Genomic DNA, 26,393 nt, shown 5'->3' with positions numbered 1-26,393 from the left:
CCTATTGGATAAAAAAGTATACACGCAACAACTGGAGAAGGCGTAACTGACGCTCCACTGGCCAATCAGTGCTTTGTGGAGGCGTGGCTTATTGACCCACCTAGGCTACGTCCAAAACGGCTTCCTGTTTCATTTGTAGTGCACTACTTTGTGCTACAGAACTCATTATTTGATGAAGCATTTAGTGTCCTTGTAAAGGGAATAGGTTGTGGCTCGGTATCCAGCTCTATCCTGTGCGTAAAATCATGCAGAAATAAATGTAGGTGAGAAAATTCACGGTTGCTGTGAAGGTAGTCCTTAAAAGTGCATGAACAAAGTAAGCCAAATTTCAAGTGTTTCGAAGCTTGCAGATTCCAAAAAAGAAAAAGAAAAAAACTTGAGAATATCGTTTTTAGTTGTTTATTTATTTTTACTCCAAATGGATCTAGTGCTGTATGTCGGTGCTTTGGTTATTTTGTTTCTTTTATGGATCAGGATAAAAGGCTTAGATTATGTTATAATTCACCAGCGATGGATATTTGTTTGCCTTTTCCTTCTGCCCTTGTCTGTGGTGTTTGATGCCTACTATTATGTGCGAGCTTGGATCATCTTTAAGATGTGCTCAGCGCCAAAGCTGCACAACGAGCGGGTCCGAGACATCCAGAGACAGGTGAGTGAGTCTCCCAGTGTAGAAATAAATATACAGTCACCTCCGAAAGTACTGCAGCAGCAAGGCCAAGGCTTTTGTTTTTGCTTTACACTGAAGACGTTTTGGTTTGAGATCCAAAGATGAATACTGACTGTTGTTTTTTTTTTTTTTTGGGGGGGGGGGGGGGGGGTTCTTCACAGCTGGCACAATGTTTCTGTCATCAGCTGGTGTTGTTTTCCTATTGTTAGTAGTTGTTAGTACACCAAGGCTTTCTTTCTTTTCCAGGAAATTGTTGTATTGGCTATGCTTAGTGTTTGTGCAATGGCTCTGATTGAGTTCCACCTCTTTTCTCAGCTTCAAAATGGCTTGTTTTTCTCCCATAGACAGCTCTCTGGTTTTCATGTTGGTTTATCCTTTTTAACAAAAGACTGCAGTCTGCATCTGACTTTCAGACATATCAATTGTTAAATAATTAATTTAACAGGACACACCTAAGCAACAAGAAACACCTGTCAGTCATATGTTCCAATATTTCTGATCATTTGAAAAATGGGTGGGTTCAAACAAAAGGTGCCATGGTCTAAGCTGTTTAACACGTCTAGATGTAAATACCAGGAAATGAAAGCTGAAATTGTGGTCTATCATCTCATGTTCATCTTTTGATTCATCCATCCATTTTCTATACTGCTTATCCTACAGGGTCATGGGGAACAAGAAGAATAAGAATGGATGTAGCACCAGAATCAGAGGCCATCAAAAGTCATTGGTAACTTTGACCAACACTGTGTCAGTGCTGTGAAGTTTACGAAAACCTGACTGAAGGGGTGCAAAGAGGTTATTAATTGTAAGATGATTACATAGTTGAGAGGCAACAACACGCTCAAGTATTTTTGCCAACAATGGAAGATTTGAAATGGGACAAAAATTGTTAAAATCATCCATGGAAACATATTTTCTTTCTTTGGTACAGGTGTAACAGCAGCAGTCTTTAGTACTGCTGGAACAATCCCAGTCTCCACTGATTCATTTATAATGCTGAGGATAGTAGGGCACCAAACATCGAAGCACGATTTAAATAGGTTTGTGGGAATTGGATCCAGCAAGCAAGTGGTTGATTTCATGCTGGATACCTCCCTTATGAGAGCCTCGGAATCAAGCAGTGAGAAATGAGTGAAAGAAACATCAGTGAACCCAGATGGACGAAGGAGTAAAGTGGCAGAGTCAGGTGACAGGAATTTCTTTGCGAACATTGTCAATCTTAGAATTAAAAAACGGAAGAAAAGAATTACATAGCTGCTGAGAAACAGGCAAAGTGGTAACAGCATTAACTTAAAGCAATCTGTTTATGGTTTGTAACAAGTGTCTGGGATTATTTTGATTGTTTACAATAGCCTGAGAGAAGTAAGAGGATCTTTTAGTCTCCATTAGTGCTCGATAATCACCCAGAAGATGCTTCCACGCTTGATAGTAGACATTCAGTCCAGTAAGGTGCCATTTGCGCTCCATTTTCCGACAAGCAGCCTTTCTAGAGCGCAGATTGTCATTATACCAAGGAGCAGAGCGGGCGAATGTGACCTTACGTGACCTTAGAGGAGCAAAAGAGCACCCTGAAGTAGTGATGAACAATCATTCCCTCACCAGCCTCTCTTTTTTCTTTGTCTTGAAGTTACGAAGACCTGAAGACTCTCCTATGATAACAGCTGAGACTCCTTCCATGAATCTTAACTGCACATCTCCTTATGGAAAGCTCCCCATATTAATGATTAAACATTGAAGACCAGGAGACTCTGGTAGGATTCTTTATTGTAGAAAATCAAGAGCATCAGTCTACAGGTCAGAACGTGCTGTCTTGCGCTGCAGTCATCAAGTCTAAAGCAATGAGCTGTACACTGTAGTTTTAAAGATATTTTATGGAGTTGTCCTTCCATGCCATGTGAAGACAAAGCATTTGGTTGATGACTGTAAACAAAGCATACAAAGGAAGTAAGCAGTTGTAGGAACCCGGTATTCATAAGAGCACACAACAGAGGTGTAGTAAATACCTTTGGGCCTAACTGAACTTCAGTGGAGGAAGTCTCTTATAAAAGTGAATCATTTCCCACTATGCCAGTTCGAGAAAGCTTGGTTTTCTGGTAGGGAATACTTAGGCTTTTGGCTAATGCAATCGGAAGTTCTGCACCTGTGTCTAGCAAAAAATCAACCTCCTTTTGCTGTATGGTATATTTCACAAAAATTCTTTTATCATTATGGTATATTATAGGGGAAATATAGGTACTCCCAGCCCCTACTGTTCCTGTTGTGCTCTCAAAAGTGCCTGTACAAGCTGCCCTAGGGTTTCAGTAGAAAGATTAGGGGTTGCTTCAAGGTTGTAAGGAGGCTGGGAAGGGGAAGGGTTATTCTGTGCATTTCTCCTGATATCGTGTTGCTTCTTTCTACACTCTTTCACCCAGTGCCTTGATTTTCCACAGTAGGTGCATTTTCCTTCTCTCCTAGGAAATCTGTGTTCTTGTCTATTTTCGATGTTAGAATTACTTGTTGATACTGCTGCAACTTTCACTTTTGCCCTGAAATCACAGTCTCTTTCTCAAGTAGCCAACCTGCCCAAGTTGTTTCGCAGAGTTTCATTAGACCAACTACACACTTCCTGCACCAAGCTTGGGAGAGTTTGCCAAATAACACAGACATGCAAAGCTCAAATTGCAAGATCTCTGATTTATTCAAAGAAAGGCAGAGAATATATATCGTGCTTGACACACAATAGAGACAGTGGGTTAACTATTGACTGGCTAGGCAGAAGGACATATGTGCATAAAACAGAAAGCATATCCATGTAAGACAGGAACAACTCCATATATGGTTTTGGGGAAGTCCTAGGAATACGTGCAAATGTTATACGGGTAGGTATGTAAAAGTATGCGAATGGTATTCAGGGAGACAAAGGAACGTGCAAATGGTGAGGGGCTTTATCTGTCTGTACCTGGTTGGAACAGAGAGGGGTGAGTGTTCACAGTAAACGTATCAAGGAGTGATTTAAAAAAAACAACAACATAGACATGTGGTTAGTCAATGAGATTCTGATTGTCATGGCCAGCTAAGTCTACAAAATACGTGAAATAAAAATGGGTGGAGCATCTGAGGCTGAGACTTCTACAAAGATGACTTTACTTCATATGCCAAACTCCTAACCAGTCATGTGGCCAAGCACATTGCAGATGAAAGAATTCAATTCAATTTTATTTGTAAAGCGCTTTTTACAATGGTCATTGTCTCAAAGCAGCTTTAAAGAAATGTATAAACACAGGATACAGATTTTAAGTGTGTGTATTAATCCCAATTGAGCAAGCCGGTGGCGACGGTGGTGAGGAAAAACTCCCTAAGATGTTAAGAGGAAAAAACCTTGAGAGGAACCAGACTCAGAAGGGAACCCGTCCTCATCTGGGTAACAACGGATAGTGTGAAGTCAAAAACCCGGATGTATTGTGCCTTTAATTCCTTGTCTACATCTAATTTCATTTTGACTTGTCTAAAAGGGCTAAAAGTTGAGAACGTTCTTTAAAACTGCATTTAGTATTCGCTACATCCTATAAAGATTTATTCCTGCTTTTCAGGTTCGTGAGTGGAAGAAGGAGGGAGGAAAGGCGTATATGTGCACAGGACGTCCTGGCTGGTTGACCGTGTCTCTGAGGGTGGGGAAATATAAGAAGACTCACAAGAATATAAAAATCAATATGATGGATATCCTAGAGGTGGACACAAAAAGACAGGTGGTATCTCACTACAAATCCACAGGGCAATCAGAGTAAACCTTGCACATAACAATATTAAAGATAATGTTTTATTAGATGTAGTTTGTAACTGAGAGCACTTACATGTTTGTGAATTTAAGCCAGTGGTGTTCAGGAACTATCTTTCACTCGGATACATGGCCTAATGTAGCTGATTGATTAAAGCTTAAAGTGTTTAGTTAAGAATGAAAGCAAGGCAAATTGTGTGATTTGTGATATGACCATGCACCTCTCTTTAGGTCGTACGTGTGGAGCCCTTGGTAAATATGGGTCAGGTGACAGCCCTATTGAATTCCATCGGCTGGACCCTACCTGTATTACCTGAGCTTGATGATCTCACAGTAGGTACGTCCTCAAAACTAGAATGCTGGATAAAAATGATTACCAGTTTGGCCTGCCATGCCTTTTCAGACAAAGTCTGTCGACTTTATTTGATCCCCTTTCTCTCGCTCGCTCTTTGTCCCTTCCCCCAGTGTATTGACTCGAAGCAATAAGTGGAGTGTGTATATGCAATATTTCTTGCTGGTCGATATTGTGTGTCTCGTGTGGTGCATCAGGGGCTACTCCTAATTGTGTTATGAATGAGTAATGGCCCTGTTTCAGTGCGTTAGGTTAGATTGGGTGCGGAAATGGCCTGTTCTACTAAAAGCGTTTATGGGTATCAGAAATTGTGCCCGCTGCCCAGGTAATGGTTTTCACTGCTGCTGCTGCTGCAGCAAATTCATTTGGAGGCCTACAGAGAGCAGCTGTGTGGGTAAGCAAGAGATCACAACCCTGTTTTCTCTTACCTTAATCATATATTCCTCTGCAAGTACATTACACACCGGAATACAAGCACTATGAATGTGTGGGTTTTAAAAGTTGTTCATTGGAAAAATATTAAGTACACATGATCAAATACACTTAAAATCAAAATCATGGCTTTTTAGTATGAATATAATAGCCTTGAGGTTATCTAGTGTGCATCAAAACAATGACAATATTCGCATCTAGAAGATATATGCATTCAAAATGTACAGTCTCTCTTTACCACCAATACAGTTCAATTTTTATGATCTCATTCTGCACTTCAGCTTCTCATCAGATTTTCTGTCCAATCAAATGCTCTCTAGAATCTGAAGTGTCCCAAACCTAACATCATAAAAATCCATGGTACTAACTATCAAGTATGGCTTAGCTGGGCTGTGAGGTAAGCTAAACACTATTAGATATTTAAAAAGGGGGAGGAGCCACTTGATATGTCCCGGCCTGACTTTCTGTTTCAGTGGAAATTACGTCAATACATTGAATAATGCTGCATGTGTCAAGGCATTTCATGGGGACTTTAAATACAAGTCCTGTTGTCATCTTCCCAATTCATTGATTTTTCTCTCTCTCTCTCTCTCTCTCTCTCTCTCTCTCTCTCTCTCTCTCTATTCCTCAGGGGGTTTGGTAATGGGCACAGGGATCGAGTCCTCGTCTCATATTTATGGCCTGTTCCAACACATCTGTGTGGCTTTTGAGTTAGTACTGGCAGATGGCAGTCTGGTTCGCTGCACTGAGGTATGAGTTTGATTTGGTGTGTGTGTGTGTGTGTGTTGATGTTTGTTTGTATCAGTTAGAATTATGCACTCATTGTGTAGTCTGAAATCATACAAACTAATAAATAAAAAATTTAAAGAGATGGACAGGGACAGAAAGAAAGTAAAGAAGAATGGAAAGAGAAATATAAAACCAGAATCTTCTTCATTCTTTAATGTAGTCATTATACATTGTAAGAAGCTGCTAATTAGGATGAGGTACGTTCCTAACTAGTACGCTTTAACTACTACTTTGTGGACTTTGCCTAGTATATACTGTACATTTATCTGTAAATGTTCTTCTTGTGGGGCAGACGGAGAACTCTGAGCTGTTCTATTCAGTCCCGTGGTCCTGTGGAACCCTGGGCTTCTTGGTGGCAGCTGAGATTCGGATTATTCCAGCTCGGCAGTGGGTGAGGCTGCGCTACAAGGCCGTGCGGGGATTGGATGGCATCTGTAAGGTGTTTGCAGAGGAGTCTGCTAACAAAGAGAATCATTTTGTGGAAGGGCTACAGTATTCGCTCGACGAGGCTGTTATTATGACCGGCGTTATGACTGACCACGCCGAGCCTGACAAGGTGAGGTCATGTTCATACTTGGGCTGCTTCTATGCTTTGCTTTATGAATTTCTTTACGATTTCAAGTTGAATGCTTTGTAAGGCTGCTTTCACATATTCAGTATTTAGTCTTGTTTGAATCGTACCCTGGTGCGTTTTCCTCTTTGGTGTGGTTCATAGAAGCAGGTGAGAACACCGCAGTGGCACTTGGGTGCGGACCAAAACAACTGCTCTAAGACCGTGTGAGCAAGGTGGATTTGGTTTGGTTTCAAGCGAGCTCTAGCTGGGTTTGATAGCAGTGAGAAAGCGATTCGACTCTGATTCAACCCACCTGCACAAAGTGAACCGAACATGCCGAGTATTTTGGGTTGCATTTTTTTGCATTTTTTTCTGTGCATGTGAACTGCTAAAGTGAGGGATAGGACAGAGCTGTAGCACTCCAGAGATGCAGTATGTTCTGGATATTAGGAGCAATGAACAAGAAGAGAAATGAAGTGCCATATACAATGCTCAAACTGTTTTAAACTGTTGTTATTTACATATAATTGCCTAATCATTTATTTCAGTTCGCCTCTGTTTTCTTTGTGCTTGGCTGATTTTTTTTTTTGGTATTTCATCACATATGTGGTAAAGGTTTGCTTACCTTTTATTAGTCACTGTATTTTTGAGAAATGAATGAAAGTGTTACAAATATACACCCAGCGTCCACTTTAATAGGAACACCTGTACACCTGCTCATGTAGCAGCAGCACAATACATAAAATCATGCAGATACAGGTCAAACGTTTCAGTTCATTTTCAGATCAAATAAAGACAAGGTGTGATTTTAACCGTGGCATGGTTGCTGGTATCAGACGGGCTGCATTGAGTATTTCAGAAACTGCTGATCTCCTGGGATTTTCACACACACACCAGTCTCTAGAGTTTACAGCCTAGAGACCCTCTGCTTACAGGATTTATTATTTATTTTTTCCCTATAACTCTGTATATACTCTCGAGACTGTTGTGTGTGACAGTCCCAGAAGATCAACAGTTTCTGAAATACTCAAATCAGCCCTTCTGGTACCAACAACCATGCAGAGATCACACAAAGATCACATTTTTATCTCATTCTGATGTTTGATGTGAACGTTAACTGAAGCTCTTGACCCGTATCTGCATGATTTTATGCACTGTGCTGCTGCCACATGATTCTATTAAAGTGGATGGTGAGTGTGTTTAGCCTTACGTGCCTCCATACAAAGATCCATTTTTTGTCCCCCATTTTGTTTTGTTTAAATATGTTTACTGTAAAAACAAAACAAACGAAATAGCAAACAAATCAAAAATAGAATTTTGCTTTGAATTAGACTCCACAACTGGACTAATACGTGTGAACATGCTCTAAGACTATTTAAGAGAAAATTTAATAATTCGCATTCTATATGGCATTTAGACTTAAAAATATTTGACTCTGTTTTTGTCTGTATTCCAAAAACATTGGAGTTAAATTATCCTAAAAGCACTTGTATGTCTTCTGCCATGTCATAAAACTCCACAGACGTGTGTAAATGACTGGCTCCTAACCATCCAAGCACAGTCAACAACATTGTGAGATTAGATTAATGGTATTTAGGAGCTGTAAAACAAACATTTGCATTAAGACCCAGTGTACTTTTTTACATGTCTGCTAGATCAATCGCATTGGTCACTACTACAAACCCTGGTTCTTTAAGCACGTGGAGAAGTACCTGAAGGAGGATGGACCTGGTGTGGAGTACATCCCACTCAGACATTACTACCACAGACACACACGAAGCATCTTCTGGGAGCTACAGGTAAATGGTGTGCAATGGTAATACATAAACAGGGAAGTTATGACCGATGGTGACTGCAAGCCCACCTTTATGAACAGTATAAAAACACTGATTAAGTGATTAAGAACACGTACAGTTATGAAAAATGAATTCATCAAACTGGATTGGACCGTTTTTGGACAGTGTGGAAATAACAAATGACAAGTGGTTTGATGGTCTGTGATAAAACTCTTAAACATGGTTCTGTGATCTCGATCTCTTTATATCCATTAGCTTCTTTACTGCAACCACATTGTTCCCCTAATGTATTAGTATTAGACACATTTCTCCTCCTGCTTTATCATATAATCTCCTTGTCTGCGCTCGCTCGCTCTCTCTCTCTCTCTCTCTCTCTCTCTCTCTCTCTCTCTCTCTCTCTCTCTCTCTCTCTCTCTCATACACTTTCTCACATGCGCGCACACACACACACACAAACACACATATTGTATAATGTCCGCTAATGTATTCCTCTAATGCCATTAACTGAAGGAAGATGGTGGTAATTATTGCAGACCTGATAAATTATGCAGGATTTTCTTCTTGCTTGTGTTCAGGGGAAATGTCTCAGTGCCAGCAGATTGTGATTTATCATCATTGTATGATACACACGCGCACACACACACACACACACACACACACACACACACACACTTCCTGTTAGGCACTTTTCTGATGTCCATAGTAAACAGCTTGATGGGCCCTTCTAATATGGAATGGAAGTATCGATTGCACAGTCAGTCTCTGATGGATTCCCCCGGCTTATGACATTTTTATTTCCTTTTTTTTTTTTTTTAATCGCACATGCACTTAAAATGCTTTCTTTCTCCCTCCAGTTCTCCACTTTGCATAATCTCTCTCTCTCTCTCTCTCTCTCTCTCTCTCTCTCCTGCCTTTGTATTTAGGACATCATTCCATTTGGGAATAACCCTCTGTTCAGGTTTGTGTTTGGCTGGATGGTTCCTCCTAAGATCTCCCTGCTGAAGCTGACTCAGGGCGAGACCATCCGCCGGCTTTACGAGCAACATCACGTGGTGCAGGACATGCTGGTGCCCATGAAGCACATGCACACGGCCATCACACACTTCCACCATGGCATTCATGTAAGGTTCAGCAGCTTACCACACAACAGACACCTTTGGTCCTAACAAACATCTTTATTCAGGGGGCATTTGCATGGTCTAAAATAAAGGCTTTCCCACATGGAAAATAGCACTAGGCAGCAAAAAAGACAGTTCGCTTCTTATGTAATATCTTATTTGACTTTGAAATATGAATGATAGTATATCTGAAACAACTTTAGATGAAGTAAATGATGATAAACCCATGTCACACCCCTCTTCATCTCCCCCCACTGGCTTCCTGTAGCTGCCCGTATCAAATTCAAGGCCTTGATGCTCACATACAAAACCTTGTCTGGAACAGCACCCCCTACCTCAACACTCTCCTTGAGGTTTATGTTCCCTCACGCAACCTGCAATCGGTTAACAACTGACGCTTAGTAGTGCTTACTCGGCGTGGCTCAAGGTCCCTTTCCAGAACCTTCACTCTAACCATCCCTCAGTAGTGGAATGAACTTCCAACCTCAGTCCGGACCGCAGAATCTGTCACTATCTTCAAAAAACAGCTAAAGACCCACCTCTTCTGTAAATACCTAACTAAACCCTAAAATTCCAACCCCCACATTATTAATTAAAAAAATAAAATAAAATAAATATATATATATATATATATATATATATATATATATATATATATATATATATATATATATATATATATATATATATATATAATATTATATATATATATATATATTATATATATATATATATTATATATTTTATATATATATATATATATATATATATATATATTATATAATATAAAATATATATATATATATATATAATAAATATATATATATATATATATATATATATATATATATATATATATATATATATATAAAATAAAAAATAATGTACTCTGGCTCTTGCACCATATATATATATATATATATATATATATATATATATATATATATATATATATATATATATATAAAATAAAAAATAATGTAATCTGGCTCTTGCACCTCTACTCTGTGAACTTTGCTTCTCTAGAACTCATTTATAAATCTTGTATGGTAACACTACTTGTATTGTTCTCTGCTCGAGGTTGTTTTTAGCCTCTTAGTCTTTTTCACTGTTGATGTATATAATGTAAAAATGGCTTTTAGAATGGTTAATATGGTTCTTGTTAACCTGTGAATTGTAATATTATAATAATACCATGAATAATGACTAATAGGTAGACCGTTATTGTGATAAAAACTTCTGCCATGTAATTCCTCGTGTGTGTAGGTGTATCCCCTGTGGCTGTGCCCATTCATATTGCCCAGTCGGCCAGGCATGGTGCATCCTAAAGGAGATAAGGATGAGCTGTATGTGGACATTGGGGCATACGGGGAACCCCAAGTCAAACACTTTGAGGCTCGGGCCTCCACACGCCAGCTTGAGAAGTTTGTACGAGATGTAAACGGGTCAGTTTTATGAATGTATTGTAAGTGTTTGTGTATACAACAGTGCTGTTGAATTCTCAAATCAAATTGGTCTGATAGTGTTGATTATATTTTATTTAACAACAGTATTGACATTAGTTACAGTTGGAATTAGTATAGAGGACTTTGTGTTCTCTGTGATAACATAAGTGATAACAGGAACTTGTCTCACAGTTGTTCCTCTACATTAAACATAACTTTAAATCATTATATAGCACATTCATTAACAAATTAAAAACATGTCATTGTTTACAAATGGCTGTGGTATAAGAGGAACAAAACACAATGGGCCACATTACACCATCCCATCCCACTGATTATTTTATGTAACAGCACACCTGGTGTGTTTTATTCCTTGCGTTCTGTATATATCGAATTTCCAGTTTATTAGGTACACATATCTAGAAATATCTAGAACCTGGCCATTTTAGCAGGTCACAATTACTGGCTGTAGCCCATCTGTTCTATGCAATTAGACAACCGTCCTTTACTCTATCCATCAATATAAAGGGACCACCAGTGGGTTGTGGTTGGGTGGGGGTGGGGGGTATGGGTTCTGCACCTGATACACTGGTACTGTTGCCACACAGCACTACCAAATCAGTGTCACTGCTGCACTGAGAATGACTCCTTTCTCTTCATGGACAGGTTACATTTGAAGATCATTCAAATTTATTCCCACAAAAATTGTAGGTATATCTGATAATTGTCATTAAGAACAGATACAAGGTTGTGTATCTAATACTGACAACAAAGTATATAAACACAGAGTATATTTCACACTGACACACTGCGCTTTGATGTACAGTTTTACAATTTTACAGTTTTTTTTTTTATTAACTTCCATTCCTTCCCTAGTTTCCAGATGCTTTATGCGGACGTGTACATGGAACAAGAAGAATTCTGGGAAATGTTTGACAGTACGCTGTATCATAAGCTAAGGAAGGAGCTGGAGTGTGAGCAGGCATTTCCTGAAGTGTACAACAAAATCTGCAAAGCTGCAAGACACTGAGACAAATTCAGTCCTGATTGAAATACAGGAACAAATGAAAATGGAATTAATAATAATAATTAAAAAAAAAGCTCCTGAAAAGTCAACCAGCTATAGGCAATATTACAGTCTATATTTTTTTTAAATTGGATTTTTAACATTAATCACATATACTTGAGCCTTTACATTTAAATCTATTTTTGGCAAACAATATAAATGAAGGGAATATTAGTAAAATATGTAATTTTACACCAAATATTGTCCTTTTTTATGTGCATCTAAATGTACCTTATTTGTACTCCTACCATAGATATATTTTGCCAATGAACGTACATTTTAATGCCAAGTTCCATTGTTGTCCATGTTAGTCTTGTATATCAAGGCACAACATTATAACTCATGTCAACAGGTATTGCTTTTCCAGAGGTGCCATCTGTAAATTCTCCTTAATATTTTTTTTTTCAAGACAAAATCCAGACTACCCTTATGTCAGTGAAGTGTCTTTAAATGATTCTAATACGCACAAATGCACAAACTTGTCTGAATGTTGCTTCCACTGTATCACCACTCAGAAGTACCACTTGAAGAAATATACATTACTTCCTTTAAGCCTTATAGCTGTACACTCATTTTTTCTTCACTTTCACCATCATTTTGTAGGAGCTCTAAAGTAAACACGAATTTTATTGTTGGTTTTCATTTCTGACCCTCTTAGAGTATTGTGTTTGCTGCTTATATTTGTTCACGTCTGTTTTTGTGTCCATCCGTGGGGAATAAAAAAGGGCTTTCTATGTTCACACGGTATTTTGGCATGTGAACATTAGCAATCTTAATGTTCTGAGCAGGTTTCTGGGTTCACTGTCAGTAGCTCAGATAAATTTCATTATTTAATCTAGCTGCATTTCTATTTTAAGGGGTTTGGTATGTATGGTGCAATAAAATTCTGATCCATCAATATTTTGGCATTAGTTTAGTTCACTGGAATATACAAGTGGCAAAAGCATGCTGATATTTCATGCAGTAGAAATGAATGCATTTCAAAGTTAAAATATTGGCTCTTTAAGCCCAACAGCCTTGGAATTCGTACTCATTTGAAGGCGTTCTGGTTACAAGAGAAACGATCTTCTGTCCAAAGGAACATTGCTAGGCCTGAGTCTCTCCCTAAAAATAATAATAATTTATAGAAAATCATATCACAATACAGACACATTGTATTTACCTTTTGTACACATGGTAAACAAAAATTATCTTGACTTTCAGTAGAGATAGACTATATGACCAAAAGTATGTGGACACCTGACCATTACTGTACCCATAACTTTAAAACCAGTGACATGAATAACATTTATTATCTTATTTATCTTGTTACAATGGCATCTGTCAAGGGGTGGGATATATTAGGCAGAAAATCTGATCGAGCATCTGTGGGATGTGCTGGACAAAAAAGTCCAATCCACGGAGGCCCTACCTTGCAACTTAAAGACCTAAAGGATCTACTGATAACGTCTCGGTGCCAGATACCACAGCACCCCTTCAGAGGTCTTGTCGAGTCCATGCCGCAACAGGTCAGATCTGTTTTGGTGAAACAAGGGATGGCCTACACAAAAGTAGGCAGGTGGTTTTAATTTTATTGCTGATTGGGGTGTGTGCTTGCTGAACATCCCATTCCAGATTTAGTCCCACTTTGCTGTTATAATAACCTTCACTCTTCTGGGATGGCTTTTCTTTAGGTTTTGGAGCGTTGCTGTGGGGATTTGTGCTCATTCAGCCACGAGACCTCATCAGTGAGGTCAGCCGAGGAGGTCTGGGGTACAGTCGGCATTTCAGTTCATTACAAAAGTGTTCAGTGGGGTTGAGGTCAAGGCTCTTGTGCAGGACACTCAAGTTCTTCCACTTCAACCTTGGCAAACCATGTCTTCATGGAGCTCACATTGTGCACAGGGGCATTGTCATGGTGGAACAAGTTTGTGCCTCTTAGTTCCAGTGAAGGGAAACTGTAATACTACATCATACAGTCATCCTATACAATTGTGTGCTTCCAACTTTGTGGCAAATGTTTGGGGAAGAACCGCATATGGGAGTGATAGTCAGGTGTCCACACACTTAGCCATATAGTGTATTTAGAATAACATAAATTATTTATTGAATACATTTGAATGTCTAAAAGCCTTTTTAAAATGTTGTTTGTTTTTTTTTTTTTTTTGCTAGGCCACATCTTAGAAACTAACAACTCTGTCTAGATTTGGAAGTGAACGCATGCTTTGAGTAATATACAGTATTTCTTACTGGATGAAGTTGTCTCTTTCCGGGTAGTGTAGGTAGCGCTGGGTGCCAGATATAAACGATGATCTATGGCTATTTTTTTTCTTGTTCTGACTCAACTCTGCTATGTTGTAGTGACCAGGCTCAACTGGATTCTGTGAAAAACATCAAAATGCATTCCATATTATGCAAAAAAAAAAAACAACCTAAAAAACGCCAACTCCTCAATAACTGCAAATACCCCTTTTTAAATCCATAAAGATTTTTTTTTACTTCATGGTGATTTCTTTATATGACGAAAAAGTCCAAATATATCATACTACTTTTTTGGAGGTATTTAAATCATGCTTTCCCGCAACAGTATGTATTGTTCATGTCCAGAAAGGCTAGGCATTTATTTTTGTTGCTGTATCACTGCGCTGTGGACCTCACATGGTTTTTATTCATCAGCATCTCTGTCGTCATGTTCACCCGTAGGGCACTGGAGAGGAAAGGGGCTTGTTTGCCACTTCCCGATTGATACTCGGGAGTCATAGGAATAATATTGTACCAACCTGGGCCTGGAGAAGTCTGACAGAGAAAAAGTAAATGAATGAGGGTTTTAAGGTACAAACATTCAGGTTATTCATGCACATTACATCATTGCAAGTCAAACTGAATTTAGCAGGGATTAAGGCTGCATAGATGGTGATAGATGTGTGTTTATAAGTACCACAGGCCGTGGGCACTGAGACAAGGTGGACAGGTAGATTCTCTCAGTATGGACGGCAGGGTATTGCTCCGTAATTCCAAAAACCCCATGTTTCTTTTTCTCACGCTTCTGCAGCTCTTCGCCAAACTTGGGCAAGTCTTTGGGGTACATGCATGGGCCTGGACTCACCCATTTCTGAACAGAGTTTTCATGGTTTTTTAAATTGCCCATACATACAATACATTTGGGCCTGCTATGCATAGCGCATGCGATTAAAATATATTCAGCACAATATTCAGTGGTCTTTGGTTTTGATAAAAGTGGTACTTACAGGGGCAGTGAAGATGTTTCCCTTACCAGTGGACGGGTCATATGGGCTTCTTTTACTGACTCTGCGACTCAGTATCAGCTCAGTGGAGCTTTTCAGATTGTATGTACCTGGACCCAAGCCACTGTCCTGCATATTAGGAAAAATACACAAAAAAAACCACTCATTTAAAATTACTCATTTGTAAGACATTTTTAAATATACATTTTATGCAATATTTGTGTTGTGTGGATTCTGTGATTTCACTGAACCACTTTCACACTGTGTGCACAGTCATGTGAAGGACAGCAGTAAGAGGAGAGGAGGTGAACTTGCTGTTTATGTGAATGATAGATGGTGCGGCTGCAGACACCTTATGGTCAAAGCACAGGTTTGTGATCTGAATGTTGATTGGCCACAATGGAGCAGATACATTCTTTGGTTAGTAAACTAATGACAGGTTATCTCAATGCATTCATGGTAATCTCTGGAAATTTTAATCATGTATCCATCTCCTCCAACCTCACAAGTTTCTTACAGTGTGTGGAATAAAACACAAGAGACAATAGGACACTTGATCTGTCATATGCCAATCTCAAGGACGCATACAAGTCTGCTGCTCTGCCAGCCCTTGATAGATCTGATTACAATTTAGTCCATCTCACCCCTACATACTGACTTGTTCTTCAACGGCTCCCTGTTAACATCAGGACAGTGAAGAAACAGACAGAGGAGGCTGAAGAAGCTCTGCAGAATGAACTTGAGGAGACTGATTGAGATATGCTCTGTGAGTTGTATAGGGAGGACATTGAGGGACTTAGCCACTGTATTACAGACTACATCTGAGTTCTACATCTACAGACTAAAATTTGTTTACCACAATGACAAAGTGCTGTTTCCTCAGTAATAAACAACTGTGGATCAGAAAGGATCTGAAGGCCCTAGAATAGGAAGAAGAGGGCTTTTAGAGCGCGTGATAAGAAGGAGATTAAGTGGGTTAAATCAGAGATTAAAAAATAGCTTCAGAATGGGAAAGACAGTTACAGGGACAAGCTGGAGTACAAGCTGCACCAGAACAGTGTGAAGGTGGTTGGAATGGAAGGAGGACTATCACTGGCTACAAATAAGATGGTAACCAGATGGTAACATTTTGGGCATATTTGTAACAGATATGTTTGGTTCAAAAACAAGACAGCCAATCCCACCACTTGGTTTTCTGAATGTCTACTTCTGGTATTCTGTACCTACATGTAGAATATGTAGCATTATGTCTAGTGCATCAATGTCTTTTGCTTCTATAGCACTCCAAATTTCCCTTGGGGATCAATTGATCAATCAATCAATCAATCAAGCAATCAATCAGTCAGTCAATCTGCGTGGAAATAAGTATTCAACGTGTCAACATTTTTTTCAGTAAATATATTTCCAATGAGGTTATTTACATGAAATTCACCAGACATCAGGATTACCTCAAGAAATGCACAAATATAAACAATTTGCAACATTAAAGTCCATAAATAAAGTTATGTGTAATAAAGTGGAATGACAGAAAAAAAAGTATTGAAAACGCTGAGAAAAAGCAGTCCTCCAAGGCACGGTAAGGCAAGGAACCAGCTGAAATCTGTAAGTAATTATACCTCCTATCTGTGCAAATTAATATCAGTTAATAATATTAATATTTATTAAACTCTGGTGAAAATTTCATGTGAATAGCCTCATAGGAAATATTTTTTACTGGAAACAAATGTTGACGCGTTCAATACTTATTTCCCCCACTGTATCTATCTATCTATAATGAATGACAATAACAAATTATTTGAATATTTACCACAGTGTTTGCATCAAAGCGATGATGACTGGCATTGCCCATGGAGGGACCGGTCCTCAAAGACATTCTCTCCTTCTCCTCCAGTGCTGCTGAAGGGATTCCCCCTTTACCGTAAGCACCTGGTCCTGGGGTAGACCTCTGGAAGCCATACAAAATGATGCATTTTTTTTTTGTAAATAATATGTATATTCATGTTTATGCACATAAAATTTGTGTGAACACCTTTCAGTTGTGAGAACACTTTAACTAGGTAAATCAATCTTCAGATGGAAATAAAGCTTAACCTAAAAACAACAACAACAAAAAAAAACAAACAAAAAAAAACAATGACTTTAAAAACTCTAAAAAACCATCACCAAAGTAGAAATATAGTCAAGAGTTTGTTATTCTTGGACATAGCAGGAGAGGATTAGGAGCCTTTGGTGGCTTTCTGACTCTTTCTGATGGCAATCATTTGTTCCCCTCTAGTGGCTGAATTGTGCACCTTGCCGTCTTTAAACCGCTTCTCTCTGGTCTCACAGATTCCTCTCAAGCTGCCAGGTTTCTTTTCCAGTTCCTCAGTGAAACTGGCGATCCTGTATGTGCCTGGACCAACCTTGGTTTTCTGAATTTGGCATAAAACACATTCGGAACACTGATTAAACATGGAACATGTATGTAAGCTTAACTTATACTCAAACCTGCATGTTTTGCACTGGACACACTAACTCCTTGAGCTGTATACATTAGAAATAACCTTTTAATGTCATGCTTTACAATAGCCATTGTTCAGAAAAAGATGGAGTGGCATGCAGGTGCATGAACACAGCAACCTGAAGGTGCTTGACCTTGTATGGGTCACTAAATGAGACAATTATGTGATGGCCTACTGATTAGGTTGCAGAGTCTGAACATTGTGTTAACAAAATAAGCTGGCAATTAACTGTTAGAATAAGCAACTGTGTGTTAGGTCTTCACCCAGTCATCACTCTTGCAGTAGGGGATTTGAGAGCATGTTCCCACTCTCTTGTTGCCATGATGGACTCCAGACACCTCAAACCTGGAATGTTGAAAAATGCATTGTCTAGGAACTGAAAAAGTCTAATAAGAAAACAATATTTTACAAATCACATTTAATACAATACATATACATACACACACACACCTAATTTATACATATACATAAAGTAGTAGAGGAAGTTAGTTTTACCTGGATGATTGGCTTCCAAAAGGGGCCCCTTGAAACCTCATTTCTTCCATAGTGTTTTGTTTTTATTTTATTATTAATATTTATTATTATTAATATTTTTTATCTTGCACACTTTATAGTGTTAACACATGGACCCACTGTGTATTTGAGAAGACCGTCACTATGACAACGTACTACAACGCGATACAAAATTAATGCGTTGCTTCCTAGCAACAAAGCGAGACATGACCTCACACACTGTAATTGATTATGATCGGCCTATAAACCACTTTATAATAATTCTATAGCATTTTGTCACTAATAAAGTAGTAAACCTCAAGTTTATTCTTTTTACTGGTGCTATTTTCTGATTGTAAATGGTTTCCTCTCAGGCTATTTATGCCACTTCAGTCACAGTTGTATATATTGTATATGTACAATTGTACAATTTAATATGCAGATTTATGCAGAATACACGTAACGCTATTTGTCATTTGGAGCACGTCGTCACTCTTTGCCACGCCCAGCCATCTAAACTACTCCGTCACTACCGGGGACGCGCTTTGATTGGAGGAGTCGATTTTGTTACAGAGCAGCAAAAAAAAGAATTAAAAAAAAAAGAAAGAAAGAAAAAAAAAAAACCGGGTCACGGGAGTTTCAGGTTGGTCCATGCCTTAAATACGAATGTTATATAAATAGATGTCAGTATTCGGGTGTTAATACGACTTTAAGGCACAGCTCCAGTGTTGTTCAGAATGTATTTAGAACTCCAAGTTGCATGACCAAGGAAAGTTCTAGGTAATGTTGTGTCTGTATGACTGCTGTCTAACTAGCAGAACAAGTTGTGCGCTAGCTCGGGAGTGTTTGGTAAAGACTAACTGTCTTTAATGTAATGTCTTTACCCTACTTAAATAACTCCAGACAACTTGAAGGTAGTCCATGATACACTTTTGAAGGATTTACTTCCTAGTTGGGACGTCAGCTAATTTTAACCAGATCAAACTTCAGCACTTCTTAGTAGTGTTACATAACGCCTTAATGTTAATACCCCAAAATGGTCATCTACTAGTTGTGATCAGATTAAAGTCTGATTTCTACACAGGTTTGATCTGCTGCCATAAGGACATCTAGGTGAAAGGTGAATTCATCTACCTCTGCAGGGAAGGGGGTGGAAAATGCCTTAGTACTAATACACATACTTTAGTATAAGGTGTGTTTATACTTTACTTAACTGTTATTGGGATTTAATGCTTTTACTAAGTACATTTACAAGAAAACAAAACATCTTGAAGCGATGTGGTGTATCTCAAGCACTATTCCTGATGAGTAAATCAGTCAAGAACCTCAACAAGCCTTCACTCTGACTTCCTGTTTCAAAAGTAAATGTGTCACCATCGCACAGAATCAATTCACGGCTCTCGGGCAGATTAAAGAGGACTTTACGACGCTTCTGAGAAAGACACTTCCGTCATTTCCACCTTGGAATTCAGACATGATCAAACTATATACACTGGACGCTGTATTGGATGCTCAAGACTCACATGTGTTCCTACTGAACGAGGAAGAACCACCAACATATAAAACCAAAATGTCTGTTACGCATAGATTACTAAACTGTCTTACTTTTAACAATATTAGACAATGATTCTACTCAGAAAAGACGTATGTAGAGGAATGTCTCACCAGGAAAAATCCTAGCATTCTTATCAAATATTAAAGCGAAGGACCTTGTATACTGTTGCTGCTTGGAATGTTGTAAAAAAAAAAAAAAAAGTAAATTGTAATAGTTATAATACTGTAGGAATTTATGGAATATCCTGTTTTACCTACCTTGATCTTGCCATGAAAGTCATTGGTGCTGATGGCGTTAAAAGAACGATGAACAAATGAAATCCATATGCATGTTGTATGAGCTGAAAGCAGGATTTGTTTTTGTGACGTTGAAGAAACCATACGTCATGCATTCTATACGCCAAAGAAATGTTTTCTACTTTGTGTTTTTGTCACGCTGATTTTCTTGTTGCTGTCGCTGATGTAGTCACCAGGAAGGAGAACGGGACCGGAGGATACAACACATACGAGATTGGATGGTGTCCACTGATCATGTCGACGAACCAAGAGCCGCCTGTCTGTGCGAAACTTTTTCACCTCATCTTCCTCTCCACCTTTTGGGGCATGCAAATATGGGTCACCTTCATCTCTGGTGAGAGTCTGTTTCTGTGAACATCAGATCAGATATAATGCACATTCCTTACTGTCTGTAAGTTTGTGTGAGAAACATCCAGTACGTCTGTTCAGGCAAGCTGGTCAGTGTAATTGGTGGTTAAATTGTTATTTTAAATGATTTTGTTGTTTAAGGATTCATCATGGACAGCCATCTAAACAGACACACATATGGCTTTATTCAGAGTCGACTCTTCCCTTTCTATCTGCACGTCGGCTCGGCCTGTGCTTTCTTCAACCTGGCTATTTTTGCCATGTACCATCCCAGTGACTTGCTGGATGATAAAGAGGCCTTTCAGGTATGTAACACAGGTTACATAGAAACGTTGCTCAAGCACAACGTGTTGCTCAGAATTTGCTTTTATACTGAATTTTAACATTATTTTTAATACTTAGGCATATCGTTACATTATGATCATCTTTGTGACTGTGCATTTTAGTAATTTCCTGGGGTTTTTTTTTAGACAATGGTGGTGGCTGGTTTCTATTTTGGTCGGACTTTGAGTTGTAAACAAACGTAGTGTCAGAGAATAAAATTCTTCCAACAAGTTAGTTTAAGCGCAGAATACACGTTCAGCCCAGGTGTACAGTGATTTTCAGTTTAGTTTTTTTATCATTTAATTTTAACAGTTGTTCCACAGTAATTTAAAGGAAGAATGAACATTATATGACGTGACCGGTCTAATTAAGAGAACCCATCGACCAAATCCAGTGTACATAATCTGTACAACACAGTGTCTCCATGATTATTTTGAAACTTAGGCTGCGTCCACATTAATAGATAGAGCTGAAAACTGTATTTTCGTTTTACCACACTCTCCACCTACACTGGCGTTTTCAAATGTTTTCCAAAAATAGCTTGTCCATGCTGAAACTGATGAAAACGCTTGCGTCCCTGTACTGTGCATGCGTAAAAAACGTAAGAAGCTTAAGAAGCATCATTTCCGTCAGGCGTTTATTTAATCCTCTTATTATATTATGGGTCAATTTGACTCATTGCCACATTGAGATGTCTGAAATACTGGCTAATCTTTCTTTTTCTTTTCAAAATTTTTGGACTTATTTAGGGTCATGAACTTATATGCAAATATTTCTTCCTATGGCTTGTCTCGGGCAAGTTTCTGATATTTTATGTCAGTGTTGTATCAAAGGCCTGAGTGTTCTGATATTATACAGAAAGGTGACAAATTCAAGGAATAACCAACATATAGTATCTTGCTAAGGTTTCGGGCCATCACATCCCCAGAACAGCACCACTGATTCCAGCCATCTCTGAAACTATACCAAAGAGATGAACACCATCTCTTCTTAGGGTTAGATATTCCCTCAGATGCTGTTTTTGGTTGTGGAGAGCGTTGTCTCCCATAGGTATTCAGTTGGGTTGAGATCTGGTGCCTGAGAAAGCCATCGCATCATACTTATTTGCATCATTTTCATACTCCATGAGGCTGTGTGCCCTGTGATGTGGAAGAAACCACTCCCATCATGTTTTATCATAGAATAAAGGTGAACAGTCAGAATAACCTTGTACTGTATTTGCAGTGACCCTTCCCACTACGGGAATAAGTGATCCCTAAACCATACCAGCAAAATGCCCCATAATCAAGCCACCATTTTTTCCCCTTGACGTCGTCACCTGTCTGTAGATGAAATATGGTGCTTATTGAAATATTTGCACAACATGTCAGGTTAACATGTTTTCCTCTTCCCATCCCTCTGTCTGTGTCATGCTTCATCTCTGGACAGATCTTTGTTTTCTTTGTGTGTGTGACTGTGGCAGCCGTGAATGCCCAGTGGTTCGGCCAGTTGACCTCCGAGATCATGGCGGACATGCATATGATTGAGCAGGCTTGCGGGCTGGGCCAGGACATTGGGCTGTCATCCAATCGTGAAGCCTATTCCAAACTGTGTGACAAAGACCCCAAGTACAAGCAGCTGAGCAACCGTCTATGGCTTTACCACCTCCTCTCATCCCTCTGTAACCTCTGCTGTATTGTGTGCAATGGCTATAGCCTTTATTACCTGGCAGAGAACCTTACTACCCTTTGATTTTCAATCAGATTCACACACTTAATATGTCCTATATGCTGAAAATGTAGTTTTTAGACTTTCTTTGCGCTTTCCTTACCTCTTTGTATTGTTTGTTGTGGTATAGTAGTATCTAGTGTAGCACAAGTTATTAGAGCACTTGCACATAACTTATGCAGACTATTAATGGTGATAGTTTGGAAGTAGGGGTAGCCAAAATTCAACAACTCATGATTAATGCTGGTATAACAATATTTACGTTAAAAAATATCAACAACAAAAAATACTTCCATCACAGAGCTACATCTATAATTTCAAAAATCAGTGTCCACAAAAATAAATTGTTTAACACAGAAACATAAAGGAATATAGATAACATACATTGTTTAAAGATCAAATCAGCTACTTGTTATTGTGATTATTAATTAAGTAGGTCAGGGTTATAAAAGACACGGGTGGACAAATGACTAACCTGGTGCCGGGTGACTTGGGACAAGAATACTTTGAGTACAAATAAGCAGAAAAGGCAGGCAAACATTATATGGGACTGGGCAAGCTCATTAGAACTAAGCACACTTGTCAGAAATTTATATGGTGATGTAATTTATAAAGATATATTGCATTGTCATATCACCAGTTACTATTCAGAAGGTGTACACTGCAAAAAAAAAAAAAAAAGACATCTTAGCAAGTTAATATGTTGAATATAGTCAAACCGATCTAGCATTTCCTATTAAAAGATTACAATAAACCAAATATAAGAGATTTAAATTTGTATTAATTTCAAGATTGAAATGTTCTTGTTTTATTGGCGGATAATGTTGCTACTTTTAAACATTTATTTCTAGAAAGAAGCATAATAATAAGAATAGGAACATTTAAAGCTTAAAAATAGTAAATACACTCACCATCCACTTTTTAGGAACACCTGCACATTCATGCCGTTATCTAATCAGCCAATCAAGTGGCAGCAGTGCAACACATAAAATCATGCAGATACAGGTCAAGAGCTTCGCTTAATGTTCACACCAAACATCAGAAAAAATGAGAAAAAGTGTGATCTCTGTGACTTTGATCGTGGAATGGATGTGTGTGAAAATCCTAGGACATCAGCAGTTTCTGAAATACTCATACAAGTGTGGCTGACCCCAACAACCATGCCACGGTTGGTTAAAGTCACAGAGCACACTTTTTTCCACCATTCTGATGTTTGATGTGAACATTAACTGAAGCTCTTGACCTGTACATATATGCATGATTGTATACATTGTGTTGCTCCCACGTTATGGACTGATTGGATAAATCGCTGCATAAGTCAGCAGGTGTACAGGTGTTCCTTTTAAAGCGACCAGTAAGTGTATGTCTAGAAATAGGCTTAATATTCTTATATCTGGTTTACTGCAATTGTATAAAAGGAAATGGTATATACATCTAACTTTATTCTAAATATTTTCACTTGCTAATATGTCAGTTTTTGCAGTGTATTTAGGAATTTCAGGATCATCTTGACATCCTTCATTTTGATGATGAATGTAGTCCAGTGAAATGAACAAAGGAGAATCCAGGCACTCCTATGGGCTGACCTAGCAATCATTTCTAATACTCTTGCAACTGTTTTTGTATGTTCTATTGGTGGCAGCATATAGTTGCTAGTTTTATGTGATGCATATTACATTCTGTGTTGTTATATCGTAACAGTAATTTTACCCTGGAGCTGGTATTCCAGGGTTCCAGGCAGTACTAACTTACCTGTAGTGTGCAGCTGAATTCATGAGTTCTTTTCTTACATTAAAAAGAAATGTTGGCATGTCTCCTGAAATGGACAAATTGAAATACGTTGCCTTTCCCAGCTCTGCTACTTTATCAATCAAGTCATGCAGGTTGTGCAGGCTATACTACTTCATGGCCATTAACTGATCTGTGCACACCTGAAACAGCAAATTCAACACAGCTATAGCATCAGCTATGAGTTTTGTGGTAAAGTTAGTTCGCTTAATTGAAGATTATCACCCTTTTTGAAATTAAGCAAGTAATGCAAACTAATGTCTTGACAACAGCATAGGATGTGTGTATAAATATTTAAAGGAGTGTTGATTTGGTGCGGAGATAACCTGTCATTGTGTTGTACATTTTTGGGTCATTTTGCTTTAGAAATGTAAATGCAGAGGTATGGATTGAATTTTGTTCCATATGGTCATGCGCATGTATTACACAGTTCCATAATATGCTCCATATGGAATGTAGCCGTTTTTTTCTCCATGTCTCCCTGTAGTATCTTTTATCTAGTATTTGTGTGGGTGCAATGACAATGTAGTGGTGCCTCAACTAGGCTTTAAGAGGTATTTAGTCTAGATTGTGCAATTTAAAAAAATGTACTACAATAATTATGCTGGTGATGCTTTTAATCTATCCCTGCAGCTCCAGGGTTTCTGTTTAATGAATGCAAATGAGCCAGCAGTAAATTTAAATCTTTCTTACTTACCTGATGCTATATTTCATGCCATATCTTTGGATGGAAAGGATTCAATTATAGCGATGAAGCTTAGAATTCATCCTTATGTCCTTATGAGCTGTGTTCAGTAGAGTGGGGGTATTTGCAGTTGTGCTGGTGTGTGTTTAATGGTGCTGGATTATTATGTGATGTTAAAAGGTGAACAATGATTCCTTTTTTATTTGTTTAAAAAGGGACAATATACTCCAGGTATTTATGAATTATACTGCAGTATTGACAAGTTGTTACTTTGTGTTACATTTTTAAATAAAAGGCTGACACTAAACAATTAACTCTGGTTACATCTCTTACTTGGAACACCAAAAAAAAAAAAAAAAGAAAATCAGCTTGTTTTTTTTTTGTTTTGAAATGCTGTGGTATAAATTTTGAACCACAGGGGAGTGCTATGGGATCTTGGACTATTCTGATGAGATGTCACTAATCCTTGAGGAAGAGTAGGAAGCAGCAGCATGTGTACTGAAGAGTGTTACTCCACCTACTATTACTAAGGTACGGAACCCCCTGGTGTCAAGTAAGGCAGGCGGGGTTTGGGGGGACAGCCATGTGTAATATGTGTTCTCAAATCCGTAAACCGCGCGCACTTCCTTCTTCACTTCTTTCTGCAGAGAGCAAGTTAGCTTCCCAGGCTTTCTTGTTAGCCAAACTTTGTGTTTGAGACTTCCATTAACGGGGCGACTGCTTGTCCAGTTATGAAGCGTCAAACAGACCATTTTGAATTTCCATTTACTCTGTATGGTAGGGCAGTGGTTTTCAAAGTGGGGGCTGCCAGGGGGTGCACAGGGGGCCTCAACAATTTGGTCGGAGCCACCAAGCTCATCCCTCCCACTAGTATGTTTTCTCTTTTTCACTCTCAGACAACCACACACACACACACAATCAATTCCTTATGTAATGTAATATGTAATTATTAATAATAAAAAAGGGGATATATTCAGAAGTCTGTATTTTTTGTGTGTTTTAAAGACATCTTGCAAAATGGCGGCCTCTGTCAAATGTTAATGCCATTTGGGGGACCTTGCCCTGGAAAAGTTTGGGAACCCCTGTGGTAGGTGACCAGATTTTCAAAACCCAGACTGGAACTCTATGGCACTATATGTGTTTTCCATGCACATGCGCAGTGTTGTGTCCTGCATCTGTCGGTAATGTAACATGGTGATGGCGAATAATGTTAGTGAAGCCTTGGATTAAGTTTGTTTACTGGTGGTGCAGCATACCTTCACTCCATTCTCGTGCTTATTACTTGACTGCAGTGAGTGGACAGGGGAAAAGTAAGGAAAGAGAATAGGAAACTCAAAATAATAGAACTAACACTCAATGAAAAACAATCCAATTTAATTTATCAGTGAGAGAGTTTTCAGTTCAGTTTGAACTAAAAGGAAGCAAGTAAAATATGCTGCTTCCAATAGCCTATCTCAAAAAAAAGTGCTGGAAGTGCTTTCAGATGAGATTGTAACAAAAG

The 26,393-nt window shown here is 38.6% G+C and overlaps 3 protein-coding genes across 4 annotated transcripts; 2 read left to right on the top strand and 1 right to left on the bottom strand.

The window, feature by feature from the left end:
* The first annotated feature begins 210 nt into the window (after positions 1-210).
* dhcr24 (24-dehydrocholesterol reductase) lies at positions 211-12,614 on the top strand. The gene is made up of 9 exons (XM_017456076.3): positions 211-649; positions 4,237-4,392; positions 4,653-4,758; positions 5,837-5,955; positions 6,287-6,550; positions 8,203-8,346; positions 9,267-9,464; positions 10,728-10,906; positions 11,783-12,614. Exons 1-9 carry the CDS (start codon positions 308-310, stop codon positions 11,934-11,936), a joined length of 1,662 nt encoding a protein of 553 aa, XP_017311565.1. The 5' UTR covers positions 211-307; the 3' UTR covers positions 11,937-12,614.
* Positions 12,615-12,861: 247 nt separating this feature from the next.
* LOC108257923 (lymphocyte expansion molecule) lies at positions 12,862-20,137 on the bottom strand. Of its 2 annotated transcripts, none has more exons than XM_053675573.1 (9): positions 20,002-20,137; positions 17,961-18,042; positions 17,488-17,607; positions 17,004-17,141; positions 15,200-15,325; positions 14,890-15,063; positions 14,610-14,747; positions 14,202-14,332; positions 12,862-13,076 (listed from the first exon to the last, which is right to left on the bottom strand). In XM_053675573.1, the coding sequence occupies exons 1-9, from the start codon at positions 20,133-20,135 to the stop codon at positions 13,022-13,024; spliced, it is 1,098 nt and encodes a 365-aa protein (XP_053531548.1). In that variant the 5' UTR covers positions 20,136-20,137; the 3' UTR covers positions 12,862-13,021. The 2 variants fall into 2 exon arrangements, with proteins under 2 accessions (XP_053531548.1, XP_017311566.1); XM_017456077.3 differs by lacking the exon at positions 20,002-20,137 and adding an exon at positions 18,193-18,613.
* On the top strand, positions 18,699-25,206 carry si:ch211-121a2.4 (transmembrane protein 205). Its single transcript, XM_017456078.3, has 4 exons — positions 18,699-18,832; positions 20,210-20,374; positions 20,530-20,693; positions 22,141-25,206. Exons 2-4 carry the CDS (start codon positions 20,275-20,277, stop codon positions 22,441-22,443), a joined length of 567 nt encoding a protein of 188 aa, XP_017311567.1. The 5' UTR covers positions 18,699-18,832; positions 20,210-20,274; the 3' UTR covers positions 22,444-25,206.
* The last annotated feature ends 1,187 nt before the right edge of the window (positions 25,207-26,393 follow it).

This window comes from Ictalurus punctatus, chromosome 25, assembly GCF_001660625.3.
Source record: "Ictalurus punctatus breed USDA103 chromosome 25, Coco_2.0, whole genome shotgun sequence".
Classification (NCBI taxonomy): Eukaryota; Metazoa; Chordata; class Actinopteri; order Siluriformes; family Ictaluridae; genus Ictalurus; species Ictalurus punctatus.
Note: the sequence above shows the minus strand (reverse complement) of the source record. Positions and strands in the feature narration are given on the sequence as shown.